At 41.9% G+C, this 22,847-nt stretch overlaps 1 protein-coding gene across 1 annotated transcript; it reads right to left on the bottom strand.

Annotated features, from left to right (window-relative positions):
* Nucleotides 1-2,800: 2,800 nt before the first annotated feature.
* On the bottom strand, nucleotides 2,801-20,443 carry LOC126948731 (IQ domain-containing protein F5-like). Its single transcript, XM_050780997.1, has 4 exons — nucleotides 20,297-20,443; nucleotides 19,945-20,046; nucleotides 4,351-4,470; nucleotides 2,801-3,247 (listed from the first exon to the last, which is right to left on the bottom strand). Exons 1-4 carry the CDS (start codon nucleotides 20,312-20,314, stop codon nucleotides 2,816-2,818), a joined length of 672 nt encoding a protein of 223 aa, XP_050636954.1. The 5' UTR covers nucleotides 20,315-20,443; the 3' UTR covers nucleotides 2,801-2,815.
* Nucleotides 20,444-22,847: the final 2,404 nt, after the last annotated feature.

The following is a 22,847-nucleotide window of genomic DNA, read 5'->3' as shown; positions in this document are numbered from 1 at the left end:
AGTTATTAGGGAAATGCAAAATCAAGCCCACAATTAAACATCACATCACACCAACTAGAATGGTTATAATTTTTTTAAAAAAGAGAAAATGGTGAATGTTAGCAAGGATGTACAAAAATCAGAACCCTTGTACATTGCTGGAGGGAATGTAAAATGATGTAGCTGCTAGATATTCACAACAGGTTTATTCACGAGAGCCAAAGGTGCAAACATCCAAATGTCCATCAACGATGAATGGATAAGCAAAGTGTGGCATATCCATACAATGGAATATTACTCAGGATAAAAAGTAATAATATATGCTACAACATAGATGAACCTTGAAAACATTATGTTCAGTGAAAGAAGCCAGACACAAAATATTGTATAATTCCATTTATGTGGAAAATCTAGAATAGGTAAATTCATGGAGACAGGTGCAGATTGGGGATGGCCAGGGGCTGGAGATAATGGAAAATGGTAGTTTAATGAATATGGGTGTATTAGTCCGTTTTCACCCTGCTGATAAACACATACCTGAGACTGGGCAATTTATACAAGAAAGAGGTTTGTTGGACTTACAGTTCCACTTGGCTGGGGAGGCCTCACAATCATAGCAGAAGGTAAGGAGGAGCAAGTCACATCTTACATGGATGGCAGCAGGCAAAGAGAGAGCTTGTGCAGAGAAACTCCCATTTTTAAAACCATCTGATCTCGTGAGACCCATTTACTGTCGAGAGAACAGCACGGAAAAGACCCATCCCTATGATTCAATCATCTCCCACCAGGTTCCTCCCACAACACATGGGAATTATGGGAGCTACAAGATGAGATTTGGGTGGGGATGCAGAGTCAAACCATATCAATGGGATTTTCTTTTATTGTGATAAAAATGTCTGAGAACTTTATAGAGATGGTGATTGCTTTACATTGTGAATCTGCTAAACATCACCGAATTGTTAATTTTAGTTCAGTGGTTAATCTTACGTGGTTAATCTAAAAATGATTAGTCTCATTCATTGCATGAAGATCACTTCAAACTTACAGACCACACACACACACACACACACACACACACACACACACTCTTCTTTTTCTTTTTCTTTTTTTTTGAGACAGAGTCTCACTCTGTCCCCCAGGCTGGAGTGCAGTGGTGTGATCTTGGGTCGCTGCAGCCTCCGCCTCCCAGGTTCAAGCGATTCTCCTGCTCAGGTTCCTAAGTAGCTGGCATTACAGGCACGTGCCACCACGCCTGGCTAATTTTTGTATTTTTGGTAGAGACGGGATTTCACCATGTTGGTCAGGCTGGTTTTGAACTCCTGACCTTGTGATCTGCCCATCTCGGCCTGCCAAAGTGCAGGGATTACAGGCGTGAGCTGCTGTGCCCGGCCCTGCTTCCTGTTTTTTTTTTAATGAGTCAGGTGTGGCCACAAGCGGAGACAAAAAGAAACTCAAGAAAACTAAGTTTATTACACTCACAGGACCTGGTTCTTACAGTGGGCGGCATGCCATGTAGGGTGACAAGGGAAGCTCCAGGCTTTGGTGAGGTGGCAGAGGAAGAAGCAAGGGGAGATCTGAGGTCGTGGTCTTAATTGAGTTTCTGAGGGAAAGGCAAGGTAGGGCAGGGTAAAGCGTTAGGGTTGGCTGGTTGGCATAATGTGGTGAGTTCTAAGCTGCAGAGGTGGTCCCTAGTGTTCTGGTACCTGCCCAGGAATAACTAAGGGAGAGGAATGTTGCCTCCCGTGGTGTAAGAGCCAGATGCAGGAGGTCGGCTCTGGATTGGGTAGTTTGGATATCTAAATATATGCAGATTGAGTACCCCAATCTAAAAATTCAAAACCCAAAATGCTCCTAAATCGGAAGTTTTTTGTGTGCTGAAATGAAGCTCAAAGACAATGCTGTTGGAGAATTTTGGATTTTGATTTTCAGATGACGGATGCTGAATATGTAAGTAAAAAGTAAATATTCCAACATCCCCCAGAATCTGAACTCTGAAGCTATTCTGCTCCTAAGCATTTCAGATAAGGCTACTGAACCTGTACATATGTGTAGATACATAGAGAGGGAACCACAATGTTCCAAGTCCCATTCTAGGTCCTGGGAACACAGCACTGACCCCAGAATCCTGCGCTCCTGGAGGCAACCCTCTAGAAAGAAAAAGAAAATAGACAATAGGGTAAGACAAGCTCAAGTAGTGATGAGGACTTTGAAAACAGGAAGGCAGACTGAGGAGCTGGAGAGGGTGCCTTTGCACGGAGACAAACCTGCATAGTGTGGGAGCTCCATACAGAAGCCGATGAGCCTAGGAGAGCAGGCAGCAGGGCAAAGTTCTCAGATGGGAACATGCTTGGGATAGTTGCTAAATAGCAGAGCAGCCAGGGAGAACATAAAGAGGATGAGATGGCCAGGGCCAGACTATGCAGGGTTATGCAGACCCAGGGAGGGCTTTTGAACTTGCTCAAAGTGGTAAGGGAAGAGGCTGGAGGATTAAGAGCCAAGAATGGCACAGGCCTCCATATTGCATGGCCACAGGGGGCGCCATTACGCACACCACAGCAGGAACCAGTCTCCCTGGAGCTGACCTTCTTGGTGGCTCTGCAACCCCAACCCCCTCACCTATGGCCGACATTGCCAATCTATCACAAGCCCTGCTCCTCCAGCATGGGGCTGTCACATCCTTCTCCCCACAGGACCCCAGACAAGCCGGCTGACTACTCAGAGCTGACCTGTGAGATGCCAGGTACCTGTCCTCATTTCCCTAACCCTTTGCTGAGACAAAGATCTCTCAGAGTTTGTTTAATAGAGAACTACGGACACATAGTTGGAGCAGACCTGGTCAGTTCTTTATTGGGAAGGGGACGCAGTCTGTAATTCGGCAAATCTGTGATCCCAGGAAGATGTCAAGCTCAAGACTCAGCTGGCTTGTTGTGAGCTCATAGCTGCCATGGAAAAAGCCACGGGTATGGCAACTTCTCCAGCGCCAGTAGACCTGGATGATGCGGACAGCATTGAGCAAACGACAGTAACGACGGCGGACACGCCACATGCGGACCCAGGACTGCAGCCTGACTGCTGCCCATAGCTGCCGTGTGCAGAGCTCCAGTGCCGCCCGCCGCCTCTTCGCCTGCAGCCTTGCCAGCACCTGCCTCCACCAGCACTGAATGATCAGGGCTCTGAGGGCCGCATGCAGTAGTGTGCGTCGCACCAGCGTGCCCCGCCACCAGGCCTGGATTTTCGTGGAGGCCAGTTCAATGTCACCAGGTGGCTTCTTTAGTGGGGAGGGGTGCAAGGAAAAGGAAGGACACTCAGGAAACATTATCACACATCAGTCAGTCCCAGTCAGTCAGTCCCAGGGTGTGAGAGGAAGGGGACTTGATCCTCTATGAGGAAAGGCCCTTTCTTCTAAAGTTCATGAATGGGACAAGAGCTGGACCTAGGAGACCTGATAGGTTTCCACTCTCTGCCACCCACAGGTTAATGGACATGGTCACCTCACCTTGACCTCTGAGTCTCAATGTCCCCAACTGCAAAATGGAGGTAGACTGCCCTAGCTACCTCACTTGAATTTCCATTGACCTTGTCAGCCAGTCTAGAGCAAGGACACTGTGTTTAAGAGGTTAAAGTGTTACCATGATCCACCTGGGCTGGACCACCCCTGACATCCATGACCCTTCCCTTCAGATCCTCCCACCAGCTGGTGTCCTTTGCTGGCCCTGCCCTCTCCTCCCCAGCTCCAGCTCAAATCCACAACCTGCTTTCTCCCTCTGTCATGTCATAGTATTAAAACTTTCCCCATTCCACACAGTTTGGGATCTTTCTCATTTATTTCTCACTTTGACCTCTTTTGACTTTCATACCTTAAACTTCAGTTACCCTACACACACATACACACATGTGCACACAGACATGCACACACACACAAATTTTAGACTTAGATTGATTTCCATTTGGCCATGCATTATCCAAACAGTGCTCATCACTCTACTCTTGAACTTTGCATGATCTTGTCCCCACATTTCAGGGTTTATCTGCCCTGCACCCAAGTCTCCATGTCTCAGTCACCCACCTTTTTCAGGCTGACAAGGAAATGGGAGAAGAAGATATCTCAGGATGAATCACTTGCTGATCATCCCTGCTGTGTGTATGGCAATTATTTGTCCTGGTTGCTTGGGATATTTTTAGTTTATGATGCTTATTCCTGAGAAGTAATAGCACCACCTTCCACAAATGTATCCTGGTTTGGGCTGTAAATTTCATGGTCATCCCAAGCTATGAGCCATAGAGAAGATAACCATCACTACTGGGCGACGAGGGTCAGAGAAGTTGCCCGTCAGGGGTCTGTCCCAAAATTAAGGGTCTGCTGTGACCTACCTTTGTTTGGCGTGGAAGAAGAGGTTCTCGTATCTTACTCCTTTCCTCCTTCAGTTTCTGTTTCATCAATATGTTTTTTTCATCATCATTCATTGCGTTGTTTTTAAATTGTCCAGGCTTCTGCAATCAAGTAAAGAGGAGAGGTGTGGGTAGGTCGTTCTTTGTGGAACTCAGTGCCAAGTCCACCAAATCTTCAATCTCCTAGCTTACCCAGAGACCCTAGACACAGGGCTTGCACCTTGATTAACTGTGGGAATTCACCTTCCCCTGCCTGCAACTTTGGGTGAACTGGTGGTCTCTTACACCACAGCGAATGCCCATGATTTGGAGGTAGTTGGTTCAACCTCTTCAGGTCCGCAATCCCCTAAATTGCCCATAGTTAGGGGTTAGATGACTCCATCATGCTTGTGTGTACTCCTCTAGCCATATATGTGACAGGAAGAGTGGAGGAGGGGAGAATGATAATGATATAAGGGCACCTGTGACTCTGGTTATACAGTCTGGTTGATAAAAACATAAAATTGAGGTAACTTTAAATCTCCATCAATAGAAAAGTCAATCACATGGATTTCAAATCAGTCAAACAATAGAGCCAAAGAAGGATGACAAAGAATAAGTTTGCAGCAAAATTCTTAATCAGGTGCTTCAGAAAACAAAGTTTATGTATGGCTAAGAAGCACACAAAAAGATGCTCAACATCATTAGTCATGGGGAAAATAAAAACGGGAACCCAAATGGCATACCCTTAGGCATCCTAGAGAATGGCTGAAAAATAAGGACAGCACTAAATATTGGCAGGGACACCGAATGGCTGGATCTCTTATAGACTGCTGCTGGAAAGGTGTAAAACAGTAGAACCACTTTTGAAAATGGTTTGGCACTTCCTAATGAAGTTCAACATGCATCTGCCTTATAGCTCAGCAGTTCACCCCTAAAAGTTTGCAGATAAAAAATGAAAACACGTATCTACAAAATATATGTGCACAAATGTTCATAGCAGCTTTATTGAAATAAGTCAGAACTGGAAACAGCCTGAATGTCCACTAACAGGAGACTAGACAAAAAATTGTGATATATTCATGTAATATAATAATACACAGTAATAAAAATAATTACATTCATAAAGAGTATACTATGTGTGCATCTCAGAAACATTAAGCTAAATGAAAGAAGCCAGATGTCCGGGCGCAGTGGCCCACGCCTGTAATCCCAGCACTTTGGGAGGCCGAGGCAGGTGGATCACCTGAGGTCAGGAGTTCGAGACCAGCCTGGCCAACATGGTGAAACCCCGTCTCTACTAAAAATACAAAAAATCAGCCGGGTGTGGTGGCAGGTGCCTGTAATCCCAGCTACTCAGGAGGCTGAGGCAGGAGAATCTCTTGAACCCAGGAGGCAGAGGTTGCAGTGAGCCGAGATTGTGCCATTGCACTCCAGCCTGGGCAACAGAGCAGAACTCCATCTCAAAAAGAAAGAAACTAGACATAAAGGAGTACCTACAAGATGATTCCATTTATATAGAATTATAAAACAGACAAAGTTAATATACAGGTAAGATAAATAAGAATGGAATTTACATTTAGTGTAGGGACAGAAGGCATGTTGCTTGCAAACAGTACAAAGGAGGAGGAATGTGCTGTCTCTTGTTTGGGGTGGTGGTTTCTGGGGAATATAGGATTGCAAAAACTCATTAAGCTGACCACTTAATGAAACCACAAAGAATAACTTTGTTCTGTCTGTACTGTAATGGAAGAGTATAAGGGAAACAAATGGAACTGAAGGATAACATGTTCCCTGTCATTTATAACACATGCATATAAATATCCAAGATTTGGAGGTAGTGCACGTGTTATAAATGTTTTCTTGCAGTAGTTTCATAGTTTGAGGTCTTAGATTTAAGTTTTTAATCCATTTTGTTCTGAAAATAAAAGATGATATACCTAGAGAGGGGTTTTGGTTTTTCTAACCATTGAATGTTATGTCTAACCATTCAATGTATTGGGCACTGGCTTAGTCTTTTAGTCTAAAATTTCACACCATTTACCTCTGGGAAACTTTTTTGCATTAGTTTTTTGATAATTTCAATCCCTTAATTTTCTTCGTTTTCTACTTTTCGAAATCCTATTAATTAGATCACAGCATGATCTTCTAATTTCCTAATAGTTTCTATTCTATCTTCCTTCTCTTTGTCTTTTTGTTCTACTTTCTGGAAGAGTTTCTGTTTCTGAAATGGTCTTTACCACCCTCTGAATAGTGTTTTCTTTTAGGGCACACTGCTCTTCCATCACTGATCTGTTATCATCCATATGGGACTAACAATATGAGTTACAATCATTAGGGGTTTAAAACATTTTCCCTTCTGTCCCCAGTAACATTTATTTTAAGCACCTTTCTTCTGTTTTAGATTTGGTCTCAATCTTTCATTTGAGAAACCTTTTACCAATGTTAGTGGTCCTTGGTTGGCTCTCCATGTATCAGATTGGGACACTGATAATTCAGTGGGAAGCTCAGTGTCCACGGGTGGGGCTTCTTATCTGGTGCTATTCAGTATACGTTGCTAAGGCAGAGTGTTGGGTTTGGTGTCGGTGAGGGGCCCCAAAGATCTGTATTCATTAGTTTATTTCTTTGCAGCTTGTGGTAGGTTGCGCTGGTGGCCCTACATTTTAATCTTTTGCTACAGAATTTTGTGATTTCTCCCTGTAAGGGGATGGGATATACCTTCCTGTGCCTTGGGTTTGGCTATATGACTTGCTCTAGCCAGTAGAATACTGTGGGAGGACAATATGCAAGTTCTGGGCTTGGCTTTCAGAGGTTTGCTCGTTTACATTTGCCTCTTGCATTCTGCTATTACCAAGAGTAGAACATACCCAGGGAGCCTCCTGGTAGGTGCAGGGTGGGAAACATGGCGCTGAGCTTCCCCAGCCAAGCAACCCTGGCTGCTTGCTTACTGTTGCTTGACGCTGAGTCTTACAGTTGGTTAGGCTGCATTAGTGCAGTAATCATTGACTGAATCCCCAGAGCCAGATTCCCAGAGAAGATTCCCAGAACCTCAGGTCAGAGAGTAGGAGAACAAACCTCCCTGTAGGAAGCTGAGTTGGTACAGAGGGCTGGAGGCCTTTCTATGCAGCCTGCACACTCTCCCATGCTCCCTCTATTTTTAGTATGGTGCTTCACCCCTGCCATTAGCCATGGCATGCCTGAATTCTGCTGACTCCAGATGCTGTCTGGTCCAACTTGTCCAGGAAATAAACTTGTGTTCTGCCAGAATGGGGAAGAAACTGTTGCCTGGCTGTATGCATGAAGAGGAGAATGAGGCAAAGCCAAGACATTCTTTCTTTCTTTCTTTCTTTTTTTTTTTTGAGATGGAGTGTCACTCTTGTTGCCCAGGCTGGAGTGCAATGGCGTGATCTCGGCTCACTGCAACCTCTGCCTCCTGGATTTAAGCAATTCTCCTGCCTCAGCCTCCTGAGTAGCTGGGATTACTGTCATGCGCCACCAGGCTTGGCTAATTTTGTATTTTTATTAGAGACGGGGTTTCTCCACGTTGGTCAGGCTGGTCTCAAACTCCCAGCCTTAGGTGATCTGCCTGCCTCAGCCTCCCAGAGTGCTGGGATTACAGGCATGAGCCACCACGCCCGTCCACCCAACAAATTCTTAATCACATTTTCTTTTCTTTCTTTTTTTTTTTTTTTTGAGATGGGGTCTCACTCTGTCACCCAGACTGGAGTGTGGTGGTGAGATCTTGGCTCACTGCAATGTCCTCCTACCAGGCTCAATCGAGTCTCCTGCCTCAGCCTTCTGAGTAGCTGGGATTATAGGCATGCACCTCTACTGCTGGCTTTTTTTTTTTTTTTTAAATATTTAGTAGAGATGGGGTTTCATCGTGTTGGCCAGGATGGTCTTGAACTCCTGACCTCAAATGATCCATCCACCTTGACCTCCCAAAGTGCTGGGAATACAGGCATGAGCCACGGCGCCCAGACTTAAGCAAATGTTTATATACCACCTTAGTTCTTACTACCTAATGCCTCAATTTCAGACTAATTGCTTTGTAACACATTTTAATGTCGGTAAGCATGTTTCAACTCCTTTTCTCTTTTTTTCCCAAATTGACTTAACTAATTGTGGACATTTGCTCTATGGTATTATTTTTTGCACTAATGTGTCAAGTTCCCATAAATCACAAGAAGATTTCAATTAGAATCAGCTTTAATTTTGTGAGTGGAATATGATTTTAATAGATCACTTTGGAGATAATTGACAGCCTTACACTATTAACACATTTTTTGAAAGAATATAGCATATCTCTCCATTTGTTCAGGTCTCCTTTTATGTCCTTCTAAGCTGTGGGCAAACTGGAACCAGAAATGTCAAGAATATACCCTTAAAGAGAAGGAGTATGCATTTCCCCTCCTTTTTTTCCTGCTGCTACATTGTCAATGTAATTATTGAATTTGTAGCACTCATTTTTGGATTATTGACGACCTCGGGAATGGGGGCAATACATAGCAGAGTAATACGTTAGACGGGGCCAAGACTTCTCACCCTATGGAGTGCCATACCAAGCCTGGACCACCTCTGCCAGACATACATGGGAAGGAGACACAATCTTCTCATTTATTGAAACCACTGTTCTTTTGATTATGCTAACATTCACAGTTACCTTCCTCCAGATATAGCTATGCTCTACCCCAATGGTTCTCAAAGGATGGGGCCCCAGAATAGCAGCCATAGCATCACCTGGAAAATTGTTAGAAACATACATTCTGGGACCTCGATAACACTGAATGAGAAGTGCTAGGTGGGGCCCAGTAATCTGCTTTACCAAGCCTTCCACAGGACTGTGGTGTGTGCTGAAAGTTGGGACGTACTGCTCTTACTGTTTCTCTCTTAGTTCCCATACCCACAATAGGCTCTCTCCATGGGGAGATTGTCTACTTTCTTTAGGAGACAGAGATGAGAGGTTATCCTGGAAGCGAAGGCTACCACACACTTGCTTTGTATAAGCAGAATACAGGGCAAGAGAAGGGAAGGCCTTGACCAGCTCATCTATTCCTGATCGAGTTGTTTCATGAGTGGCTGATGAGTGTGCCTGGCTCCCTGCTACTGACTTGTTGAATTAGGCAAAGTGTAAAATCCCAAATAAGGCTCGTGGGTGGCGAACTCATGTTCCGTTCACCCTCTAGCCATTCTGATTCTAGGTGTGAGCTGAGTTATCCATTAAACCACAGCAGCTTCCCTTTCACTACTCTCCTCAGTATCAGAGGCATGCTATGGTCTTCTGTTTGTATTAGTTGAGAGATAATTCCATGTTTACTGTCAAGAACTCCCTAGGTACACTCTCTGTTGAGATTCCGATTCAAAAACCAGTGTTTGAAAACCACTTCCTCAAAAGTTGCTCACATAAAATTAAACCCTCCTTTGTTTAATAATCTGTTGAGGTGCCCTACTCTTTTGCTATCTGTCTTGGCAAACTGAATTGAGTGAAAACGGGAGTTTCTTGACTCACTGACCAAAGATTTCCTATAGTAGAGCTCATAATAGCTCAGGCATGGCTGTGTTAAAAGACAAATTTAGAACAAATTGTATTTAGAGTTCTAATTGGCTTTCTTTTGTGATTTCAGAATTGGGTACTACATCATTCTATAAAACAGAAGAGTGTTAAGATGAGCTGAACAGAGGTGTTGGCTTTATAGGCAGAAAAGGGCTGAAAACAGCAGAAACGGGAAACAAAATGGAGATTGCTGTTTGAAAGTTACTTTCCTTATAGGGTTAAAACAGAGGGAACTTCTTTATCATGATCATTCAGGTGAACTGGGTTCCTTCTGATTGATTGCTGTAAAACTGGGTTTTTTTGAAAACTGTCCAGATTTCAGTCTGACTTCATAGCACCTAGTATGAGTGACTCCGTTCTGGTTTGGGCTAATGTGCTGGGACCTAGTGCAGGAGGCTAGTCCAAAGCAATGGCCTCCCATAAACGTTGTGTAGAAATTTCCCCTTTTGTTCAGTCTCTCGTCTACCTGAGAGTCTGACTAAAACTTAGGTCATCAGCGCTACTCTCAGGAGCCATCACTTTGTGTTTTTGGTCTGAACATGTCATTCATAGGTTAGCATGTCCTTGTTTTCATGGTTTCCTTGAGTTTTCATCATTCCAGATAGAGAGAGACCATTTAGCATTTGGCAGATGGCTGCCTGTGAACATTTAAGACCTTTTGAGAGAGTATAACACACCAGGGACAGTACTATCATGACTATCAGGAGGATAATACCAAGTGTTTGGAGTATGCTCCTCATCCAGGCTTCCCATGAGCCAAACCAACTAAAATTTACTAGAAAAAGAACAAGCCAGACCAGAAACCTACTACTTTTAACAAGGAAGCCTTCTCTTTAATGTTGTTTTGCAACTGAGTCTAACAGTTAATGTGCAACAAGAAGTGTTAGCAACTGCACAGTTACCTCCTTGATCAGCCAGTAGGTAGCCATTCCATAATCTAGAATCCCATGACTGTGCAAAATTAAAACAGGGAGTGAGAACAAGTGATTCTAGAAGTACGACTCTATAAAAAGGACCACCAGTACAGTCTGAACAGAGTTGTGGTAGGAATGCCTCTAGAGTTAGCCACTGTGTGGATTAAAGGATCTCTTAGGTCATATAAAGATTTGGGTTTAGCATAACAGATCTAAACTCAGCCAAATTATCTGCAGAAGCTACTGATTGTGAAATTCTAATGACGGCAACATTCTGTCATGTGAAAGAGGTAAGCATAAGCAAGGAAAACATTAAAGGGATGAGTCTCGTGATGGGCAGTCTTGTTCTGACTTCTTGGGAAAAGCTGCCCACAGCATGAAGTCATCAACTTCTCATTCTGCTTTGCAGTTTGAATGTCTCTGGGCATAACACTGGGTATTTCAATGACCTGTCTGAGTGGCCCACATATCAGGCATGAGAGTTGTCCAAGTTGTCCAGCTTCAGCTTACAGGTCTTCATGAGCAAAGCAGTTTCTGTCCTTAGTTGAAGAGTGTATTAGTGTATTCTCACACTGCTGTAGAGAACTACCTGTGACTGGGTAATTTATGAAGAAAAGAGGTTTAATTGACTCACAGTTCCACAGGCTCTACAGAAGGCATGGCTGGGGAGGCCTCAAGAAACTTACAATCATTGCGGAAGGGTGAAGTGCAAGCAAGCACCTCTTCACATGACAGCCAGAGAGCAAAGAGGGAAACACGACACACTTTTAAACAACCAGATTGCATAATAACTCATTCACTCTCATGAGAACAGCATAGGGGAAGCCTGCCTCCATGATTCAGTCACCTCCCACCAAGTCCCTCCACCAACACATGGGGATTACAATCCAACATGAGATTTACGTGGGGGCATGGAGCCAAACCATATTATTCTTCCCCTAGGCCTTCCCAAATCTCAAGTCCTTCTCATATTTCAAAACATAATCATGGCTTCCCAACATTCCCTCAAAGTCTTAACTCATTCCAGCATTAACTCAATAATCCACAGTCCAAAGTTTCATCTGAGACAAGGTAAGTCTGTTCTGCCCAAAAACCTGTAAAATCAAAAACCAGTTTGTTACTTCCAAGATAACAATGAAGGCAGAGGCATTGGGTAAATGCTCCTGTTCCAGATGGGAGAAATTGGCAAAAACAAAGGGGTTACAGGTCCTATAAAATCTGAAATCCAACAGGGCCGTCATTAAATCTTAAAGCTCCAAAATAATCGTTTTTGACTCTATGTCTCTATACAGGGCATGCTGATGCAAGGGGTGGACTCCCAAGGCCTTTGGCAGCTCTGTCCCTGTGGCTCTGCAGGGTACAGCCCCCTTGGCTGCTTTCATGGCCTGACATTGAGTGCCTGTGCCTTTTCCAGGTGAACAGTGCAAGCTGTCAGTGGATCTATCATTTTGGGGTCTGGAGGATGGTGGCCCTCTTCTCACAGCTCCACTAGGCAGTGCTCCAGTGGGGACTCTGTTTGGGGGCTCTGACCCCACAATTCCACCCTGCACTGCCCTAGTAGAAGTTCTCCATTAGAGCTCCACCCCTGTAGCAGACTTCTGCCAGGACATCCTGGCATTTCCATGCACCCTCTGAAATCTAGGTAGAGGCTCCAAAATCTCAACTCTTGCCTTCTGCACACTTGCAGCCCTAACACCACGTGGAAGCCATCAAGGCTTTGGGTATGCCCTATCTAAAGCCATGGCCTGAGCTGTATCTTGGTCCCTTTTAATGATGGCTGGAGCTGGAGTGACTGGGATGCAGGGTACCATGTCCTGAGGCTGCACAGACTAGCTGGGCCCTGGGCCTTGCCCAAGAAACCATTTTTCCCCTCTAGGTCTCCAGGTCTGTGATGGGAAGGGCTGCCATGAGTGTTTGTGAAATACCCTTGAGGCATTTTCCCCATTGTCTTGGCTATCATATTCAGCTCCTCTTATGTGAATTCTGCAACCTTGAATTCCTCACCAGAAAAATGGGTTTTTCTTTTCTACCACACGGTCAGGCTACAAACTTTCCAACTTTTATGCTCTGCTTCCCATTTAAATGTAAGTTGCAATTTCAGACCATCTCTTTATGCATATGAGCATACACATTTAAAAACAGCCAGGTCACCTCTTGAATGCTTTGCTGCTTAGAAATTTCTTATGCCAGACTCCCTAAATCATCTCTCTCAAGTTCATAGTTCTTCAGATATCTAGGGCAGGGGCAAAATGCTGCCAGTCTCTTTGCTAAAGGATAGCAAAAATGAACTTTACTCCAGTTCCCAATAAGTTCTTCATCTCCATCTGAGACCACCTCAGCCTGGACTTCACTGTTCATATCACTACCAGCATTTTGGTCCCAACCATTCAACAAGTCTCTAGGAAGTTCCAAACTTTCTCACATCTTCTTGTCTTCTTCTGAGCCCTCCCAAACTGTTCCAACCTCTGCTTATTACTCAGTTCCAAAGCTGCTTCCACATTTTCAGGTATCTTTATTGCAGTACCCCACTCTTGGTACCAATATTCTGTATTAGCCTGGTCTCACACTGCTATAAAGAATTACCTGAGACTGGCTAATTTATTTTTTTTAAAAAGAGGTTTAATTAACTCACAGTTCCACAGGCATAACAGGAAGCATAACTGAGAGGCCTCAGGAAACTGACAATCTTGGCAGAAGGCAAAGGGGAAGCAAGCACCTTCTTCACAAGACAGCAGGAGAGAGAGAGAGAGAGCAAGAGGGGAAGTGCCACATACTTTTAAACCGTTAGATCTTGTGAGAACTCTCTTACTAGCACAAAAACAGCATGGGGGAAGTTCGCCCCCATGATCCAATCACTTCCCACCAAGTTCCTCCCCCAACATTGGGAATTCCAATTCAAGGTGAGATTTGGGTGGAGACACAGAGCCAAACCGTATTAGCCAGCTTGACCACACATATTTGTCTTTCAAAATTTCCTTTTCACAAACCTACAAATTTGTTATATCCATTTAGTTTGTCCTATACCCTTCCTCTTTCCATTGTGGAAAAGTGAGTGACTACTCACTTTAGGACAAAAATTACTGTCTTTTTTTCTTACCTCTTACCTTATAACTTCCTTTACAAAACATCTTATTTTTCCTCACATACAGAGTTGTTTCTCTTATTCTCTAGTTTCAGTTAGCACATATTAGAGTTTTAATCCCTAGTATTCTTAATTTTTGATGAAAACTAATAAACCTTGTGAGCTGTTTTATATCAGCATTCTGTAGATGAGCAGCATTTTCGTAATTTCTAGAGACATGTTTACTTGTAATATAATTTTCATGTTTATTAACAGACCCAAATATATTTACCTTCTCTATACCACATAAAAACTGGATGCCAAAGTATATAAACTTTAAATTTATGTTCAGTAATTAATGTTTTCATATTTTAACTTTCTTAGAAATAACTTAGCCATTTAATAAATATTTATTACTTAATTTAATGTAACTTTTAGATTTCAAGTTACTAAAGATATTTTTGAAAGTGTAAATTTTTATCCTGCTTACATTTACCTAATTCACTCCTAGCAATTGTTCAAATTGCTCATTAAACAAAGCTAGCCATTGAAGGAGTTCATGAAATGCCACTCCAAAATATGCTGCTTTGGTGTACTGATTACTTCAAGCTGAAGGCACTTGAAAAACAGCAAAATTCAAAAGGAGACTTTCTCTGAATTCCCCTTATCTGCCTAAAGACAGATCCTCCAAAAGGAACTCAATTATTTTCAATCCTCTCCCTGGGAGTTTCATCAACCTGGGAAGACTAACTCCTATAACAGGAGTGGAGACTAGATGTCAACACTACACCCAGATAAACTTTGTCACAAATCATCATCTATTCTTTCAAGGGCTCACTTGTCTTTAACAAAAATCATTTACTCTGAAGATATCTCTCTTCTTTACCATATGAACATTTTACCCATGTTATAAATAAACTTTCAGTGCCACAAAAGAAATAGCACTCGAGCATACATTTTCTCAGCAAGGGAATTTACTTCTATAGAAGGGTGCATCTCACAGATGGAGCAATGGTGACAGCACAGCTGAACAAGGGAGGGGAAGGGGTTCTTATTCCTGATGCAGGTAGCCCCTACTGCTGTGTTGTTCCCCTATTGGCTAGGGTTGGACTGCACAAGACTTAAGCTAATTCCGATAGACTATTTTAAAGAGAGAGGGGTATGAGTTGGAGTGGCGAGGTGAGTAGTTTGATGGGGAGGACAGTTACAGAACAGGTGACTCAGGATGACTCAGGTCAGAGTGGTGACCAGGGGTGACTCAGGACAGAGCAGGTGACCAGGGGTGACTCAGGACAGAGCAGGTGATAGAGGCTAGGAGGGGGCTGTTTACTGAAACTAGGGGCAAGGAGACGAAGAGAACAAGGAAGTTAAACTTTAAAATGAAGAACAAAGAACAGGGGAGCTGAATGTACTGATACATTGGTTCTTTCGGGAGGATCTCAGAACTCATTGTACTTAACAATTTACAAGCTAAAATCTTTGAAAAAGAATTTATTATATCCTACACCTATCCCAGCATGGGGTTGAATCAAAGAATCTTTGCCCTATTGTCAATTCTTATCTTGATTTACCTATCTGGTCATTGCCCTAAGCATGTCAGATCAGATTTCTCATTGTAATCTTTGACTTCTGGTTTTAAAATTTTTCCAAACTGGAATAGGTACAGCAGACTGAATTGGGGTTCTGTAATGTTAGGGGACCAGCAGAGTACCTCTGGCCCATACAATCTCTGGTATATTAAACCTTCATTTTAACTTTAACAATGTCCATTTTATTTATTCCATTTGTAATAATCATCTAAAATTTTTCTACCCTAAACTTGCATTTTCCTAGGGCTGACGCTTAGGTAAAAAAAGGAAGAAAACTTACATACCAAAGTCATAAAACTTAGATCTCAAGCTTAAATACTGTTATTTGCCAAGACAAGGAATGGTATAGGTAGAAAGTTCAGTTAAGACAAGGCAGTCAGCAAAGGTGAAGCTCGTTATGTAGATTTATGCCAAAGCTTTCTCTCATTACAAAAATTTTTAGTAATTTTCCTTTATAGGTATCAATTTTTACAAGAGTTTCATTTTTGCATTTAAAATTTTTATTTGTATAAATTTATGGAGAACAAGTATAATTTTACTACATGCATAGATTGCATAGTGGTGATGTCAGGGCTTTTAGGCTATCCATCACCTGAATAATGTACATTATACCTATTAAGTAATTTGTATTACTTTTATTTTTAAAATTTCATTATTTACATTTTTTTCTTTATTTCTTCAAAAAAAAAAAAAAAAAAAGAAACAGGATACATGTGCAGAACGTGCAGGTTTGTTACATAGGTATATGTGTGCCATGCTGGTTTGCTGGACCTATTGACTCATTCTCTAAGTTCACTCCCCTCACCCCCCATCCTCAACAGGTCCTGGTGTATGTTGTGCCTCTCTCTGTGTCCCACATGTTCTCTATGTTCAACTTCCACTTGTGAGTGAGAACATGCTGTGTTTGGTTTTCTGTTCCTGTGTTAGTTTACTGAGGATGATGGCTTCCAGCTATTAAGTAATTTTTCATCATACACCTCCTCCCACTCTCTCACCCTCTATCATTCTACACTCTACATCTATGTGTACCTTTTGTTTAGCATTCACTTATAAGCAAGAACATGCAGTATTTGTCTTCCTGTTTCTGACTTGTTTTACTAACTCACCTCCAGTTCCATCCGTGTTTCTACAAAAGACATGATTTCATTCTTTTTTAGGCTGAATAGTATTCTACTGCATATATAAACATGTTTTTTAATCCAATAATCTGTGGATGGACACTTAGGTTGATTCCCTATCTTTGCTATTGTGAATAGTGCTACAACAGAGATAGAGGAACAGGTATCTTTTTGATATTAATGATTTCTTTTTATTTTGAGTAGATACCAGTAGTTCTACTTTGAGTTCTTTGAGAAATCTCCTTACTGTTTTCCATAGACATTGTGCTAATTTACATTCCCACCAACAGGGTATAAGAGTTCGCTTTTCCCTGCATCCTCATCAACATTTGTTGTTATTATTTTTTTAATATAATAGTCATTCTGACATATGTAAGATGACATCTCATTGTTGTTCTAATGTGCATTTGTCTGATGATTAGTCATATTGAGCATTTTTTCATATGCCTATTGGCCATTTGTACATCATCTTTAAAAAAAAGTCGGCCAGGCGCAGTGGCTCACGCCTGTAATCCCAGCACTTTGGGAGGCCGAGATGGGTGGATCACGAGGTCAGGAGGTCGAGACCATCCTGGCTAACACAGTGAAACCCTGTCTCTACTAAAAATAAAAAAAAACTAGCCTGGCGTGGTGGTGGGCGACTGTGGTCCCAGCTACTGGGGAGGCTGAGGCAGGAGAATGGCGTGAACCTGGGAGGCGGAGCTTGCAGTGAGCAGAGATTGCACCACCACTGCACTCCAGCCTGGGCTACAGAATGAGACTGTCAAAAAAAAAAAAAAAAAAAAAAGAAAGAAAGAAAAAGAAAAGAAAAACAATTACACTAAAGGAGGTTTTTTGTTTGTTTGTTTGTTTGTTTTACCTTTTTGATAACTCACCTAAAAAAATGAAGACTTTATGTTTTATCAAGCTAATTCCTGAGTTGTCTTTATTATGTTTTTGATTATTTAAGAAATAATCAAAGAGATCAAGCCACTGCACTCCAGCCTGGGCGACAGAGTGAGACTCCATCTCAAAAACAAGTCTATTCATGTCCTTTGCCCACCTTTTAATGGGATTATTTGGGTTGTTTGTTGTGAGTTATTGAGTTCCTTGTTTCAAAGTAACTAGCTGGGCCAGGTATGGTGGCTCACACCTGTAATCCCAGCACTTTGGGAGGCTGAGGCAGGAGGATCGCTTGAATCCAGGAGTTCAAGACTGGCTGGGCAACATAATGAGATACCATTGCTACAAAAAATAAAAAATTAGCTGCGCATGGTGGCACACACCTATAGTCCCAGTGACTCATGAGGTTGATGTGAGAGGATCACTTGAGCCCAGGAGGTCAAGGCTGTAGTGAGCCACAATCATGCCACTGCACTCCGGCCTGGGTGACAGAACAAGACCCTGTTTCTAAAAAAATTTTTATTGAAATAAAAATAACCAACTCAATGCCAGAAAGGAATGCATTGGAGACTAATTTAGATAGCCAGCTTTTTAATTTAGCTTCTGTTTCTTAACTAGATTGCTAAATACAGGGCAAAGCCCATTAGTAATAGAGCAGACAGAGCATTTCTTCTTCTCCTTCTCCTTCCGCCTCCTCCTCCTCCTCCTCACTTCTTCTCCTTCTTCTTTTTCTTCTTTTGAGACAGGGTCTCACTCTGTCACCCAGGCTGGAGTGCAGTGGTACCATCTCAGCTCACTGTAACCTCTGCCTCCAGGGCTCAAACAATCCTCCCACCTCAGCTTCCTAAGCAGCTAGGACTACAGGCACACGCCACTATGCCCAACTAATTTTTGTATTTTTTTTTTTATAGAGACAGGGTTTCACCATGTTGCCTAGACTGGTCTCAGACTCCTGGGTTCAAGTTAACTGCCCGCCTCAGCCTCCCAAAGTGTTGGGATTACAGATGTGAGCCACTGTGCCCAGCCCAGACAAAGCATTTTCTATGCCTGGACTCATCACAGATAACTATAAACTCAAGAATCTTGTCGGGGCATATTGGTGGTTAGAGAAGCATACATGGTGACCTGAGGATTTAACTCTTATAAACATTTTTTTCTAGCTTTCTTTTCATCTTTAAGGTGGGATGGTAACTAATTGAAAAGGTTAGCAGATTCCAATTTTCTTATCAATTAGTTACTTAAGCTATTCCTTTTCCCTTGGTAAGGAATCTTTTTAAAAAGGCAATTAAAAAAATCTTTTTGGAAGCTTCTGCATATAATTAAAATAGACATCCCTGAGTGGGCCTAATTTTGGAGCCCTTATTTTAAATGCACTTCTTAGATGAATAGTCTTGTTTATCTAGAACATTCTACAAATGACCATTATAATTCCAAATTATTTTTAATAAGATTTCATTGTTTCTGTAAGTATAATCATGCATCGTTTAATGATGGGAATACATTCTAAACCATCACTAGGTGATTTCCTCATTGTGTGAACACCATAGAGTGTACTTACACAAACCTATAGCCTACACCTATGCTGTAGGATAGACCTTATATGCCCTAGGCTACAAACCTGTATTACCATACTGTTACCATACTGAATACAATAGGCAATTATAACACAATGATAAGTATTTGTGTATCTAAACATAGAAAAGGTGCAGTAAAAATATGGTATAAAAGATTTTAAATGGTAGACCTGTATAGGGCACTTACCGTAAATGGAGGTTGTGGGACTCAAAATTGTTCTAGGTCAGTGAGTTAGTGAGTGGTAAGTGAATGTGAAGGCCTAAGACATTATCATGTACTGCTATAGATGATGTTAACACTGTACATGTGGGCTAGACTGAATTTATTTTAAAATTTTCTTTATTCAATAATAAATTGACCTTAGTTTAATGTAACATTTTTACTTTATAAACATATTAATTTTTTAAAATTTTGACCCATAATAACACAGCTTAGAACATAAACATACTATATAGCTGTACAAAAATATATTCTTTATATACTTATCCTATTAGCTTTTTTCTATTAGAATTTTTTTGTACTTTCAAAACTTTTTTGCTGCATATTACGGAACAAACATACATTAGCCTAGGCCTACACAAGTTCAGGATCATCCATATCACTGTCTTCCACCTCCACATCTTGTCCTTCTGGAACATCTTTAGGTCAAAAACATGCATGGAGCTGTCATCTCCTAAGATTACGATGCCTTCTTTTGGAATTCTTGGTTTATGGTGGTTGTTCTTGAGTAAGGATTAATAGCAACACCTTTTACTCACAAATGTTTCCTAGTTCAGACAAGAAATTCCATGATTAACTAATTCTATGAGCCACAGAGAAGACAACCACCACTACTGGGTGGCATGGGTCAGAGATATTGCAGGTGTGGGATCTCTTCCAACCTTGAGGGCCTGCTCTGACTTACCTTTGGTTTGCGGGAAGGAGGCATTTTCTCCCGCTCCATTTGTTTCGACAGTGTGGTTTCATCATCATCTTCCGTTATGGTTTGGTGAACACGGCCATCCTTCTGTAATCAGATTTTAAAGAGGAGAGGTGTGGGTAGATAGTTCTTTATAGAACTCAGGGCACACTCCCTCACTGTGACTGAATCCCCTGTGTCTGTCCTGTCTGCAGGATACCCAGTTTTCAGCCAAGTTCACCACATCCTTAACCTCTTGGCTTTCGCAGAGACCATAGACACAGGGCTTGAATCCTGATTAACTGTGGGAATTCACCTCCCCCTGCCTGCATCTTTGGGTGAACTGGTTGTCTCTTACACAAAATTGAATGCCCATGACTTGCAGGTAGTTGGTCAACCCCTTCAAGTTTGCAATCCCCTTCAGTGCCCATGATTAGAGGCTAGAGGTCTCCATTATACTCAGGTCTGTACTTCTCTAGCCACCACTGTGGCAGGAAGTCTGAAGGAAGAGAGAGTGTGATGATGTCATAAGGGCACCTATGACTCTGGCATCAGAATGGCTTCCATTCTTTTCCAGTGAATCTTTTCCAGTGAATATGTGGAACTCTTGTCCATTCTTTTTTGCAGACATGGCCACAATTTGACTACAAAAGCAAGCCACTGGAAATACTGGCTAATTAGCACAAAGAAGTATATAGCTAGTGATTTCAATCTAGTTAATAAAAACAAAAATTGAGACAACCTAAACCTCCATCAAATACAAAATTCAGTCACATGGATTTCAGTTCAATGAAACAATTGAGCCATATAAAGATGAGAAAGAATGAATTAGTAGAAAAATTCTCAAACAGGTGCTTCAGAAAAGGAGATTTAGGAATGACTAAGAAGCACATGAAAAGATGCTCAATATAAATAGTCATGAGGGAAATAAAAATGAGAACCAAAATGAAATACCCCTAGACACCCTAAGAGAATGGCTAACACAAGAAATCTGACAGTACTAAATCCTGGCAGGGATTCAGAATGGGTAGATCTCTTATACACTGCTGATAAAAAGGTGTGAAACAGCAGAACCACTTTGGAAAATGGTTTGGCACTTCCTAATGAAGTTCAACATGCACCCGTCCTGTAACTCAGTAGTTTCAGTCCTAAAATTTGCAAATTAAAAATGAAAACACATTTACAAAGACATGTGCATGGATATTCATAGCAGCTTTATTCAAATAGGTCAGAACTGGAAACAACCCAAATGTCCACCAACAGGTGACTAGACAAAACTTTCGTGATATATTAGTATAATGGAGTAATAGTAACAAAAATGAATATATTCATACACGGAATAACATAGATGACTCTCAGAAACTTGGTGCTAAATGAAAGAAACTAGACTACCTATAGGTTCTTCCATTTATATAAAATTCTAAAACAGGTAAAACTAACAGGTAAAATGAACCACAATAGAAAATGAATCAGATGAATTCCTAGATATAGGGGTTTTGCTTGCAAACAGCACATGGAAACAAAGAGGAATGTGCTATATCTTGTTTTGGGTGGTGGTTACCAAGGAATATGGAACTGTGAAAATTCATCAAACCAAGCACTTAATGAAACCACAGAAAAGAACTTTGTTCTGTCTGTACTGATATGGAGTACAAGTGAAACAAATTGAGTTGATGGACAAATACTTATAAGCATATCATAATAGTACTATGAAAACAAGGGAATTAGGAAGACATACACAACCAAAATTTATCAATGATTATCTTTGATGAGGCCAGTAGAATTGGAGGGACAGGGCACACTCCCTCACTGTGGCTGAATCCCCTGTGTCTGTCCTGTCTGCAGGGCACCCAGTTATCAGCCTCCTGGGAGAACAGGACACACACAGAGAAGGATATCTCTGAGGCCCCAGCTATGGTACAAATGTCTTTGACTGCTCTCTTGTCACAGGCAGAAGATGAGTCAGCACAGCCACTGCAGAAGCAGGCACCATCTCTGCCTGAACCTAACCACTGAAAAGCCACTTGGTGCCGCAGGTCAATGCTCAGTAGAAGGTCCTCTGGCCACGGCCTGAGGGGTCAGCATCAGGCCCTGGTCCCCCTCAGAGTTTCTGCCCAGGGGTCACTAAAGAGTACATTTGAAATGTTTAGGGTGAGTACTGGGGAGGCTGCAGTGGGGCTCTGGGGGGAATGTAGGGAAGAGGAGGAGGCCAGTTAAGGCTGGGAGTGGATATCAAGGTGAAGATAGTAGGACGAGGGGCATGGAAAAGACAGGCGCTAGGTGGAGGGCAGGATAAGTGGTGAGACGAACCTGTGGGACCGGGAAGGTGCAGAACGCATTTTTTGATGAAGTGATTGGACAATACCCACAGGGCCAGATTTGCATTTCTGAGTGTCTTTCTTTGGATCATGGCCTAGTGATTTTTTTTTTACTGTATTGTTTGTTTTCAATTTCTTCAAGCAGAAACTTAAAATGTTTATTGATCAGCTTTTCTAGTTACCTTTAGCAAAAGGACCATTCCAGCTCCTTAGCATGTCATTACTAGAAGCAGGAGTCCGTCCATGCTGTATCCTTACCCACTCCTTTATTTTCAAATTCCCATCTCCTTCTGTGCACAAAATACATGTGTTTCTCTTTTGATCCAGCAAGAAAGTCTCTGTATTTTGATAGACACTACTACAAATTCATGGTTATTTTCATTTCTAATATGCTTTGACTTACTGCCATATTGCTTCATAATTTCCAGCTGTCGTTTTTTTTTTTTCTTTCATTTTCACTTTTGTTGTCTTTTGTTGAATTGGCAAGGAATTGTTTGGATTTTTATTCCTTTTCCACTATAGAAGTTGAGGCAGACTGCACTTGCCCAGCCAGTATCCATTTTCCTCGTCTTTCTAACTAATGGAACCATG

The sequence above is a fragment of the Macaca thibetana genome, chromosome 2 (genome assembly GCF_024542745.1).
Source record: "Macaca thibetana thibetana isolate TM-01 chromosome 2, ASM2454274v1, whole genome shotgun sequence".
NCBI lineage: Eukaryota > Metazoa > Chordata > Mammalia > Primates > Cercopithecidae > Macaca > Macaca thibetana.
The sequence above is the reverse complement of the archived record's forward strand: the minus strand, read 5'-3'. Positions and strand labels throughout refer to the sequence as shown.

Coding starts and splice junctions, on each gene's coding strand:
- LOC126948731 (XM_050780997.1), bottom strand. Junction 4,471..19,944: donor CTCCTTCCCGCAAACCAAAG/GTAAGTCAGAGC, acceptor ACTTGATTGCAG/AAGCCTGGACAATTTAAAAA. Junction 3,248..4,350: donor TTCTTCCACGCCAAACAAAG/GTAGGTCACAGC, acceptor TCCCCACTAAAG/AAGCCACCTGGTGACATTGA.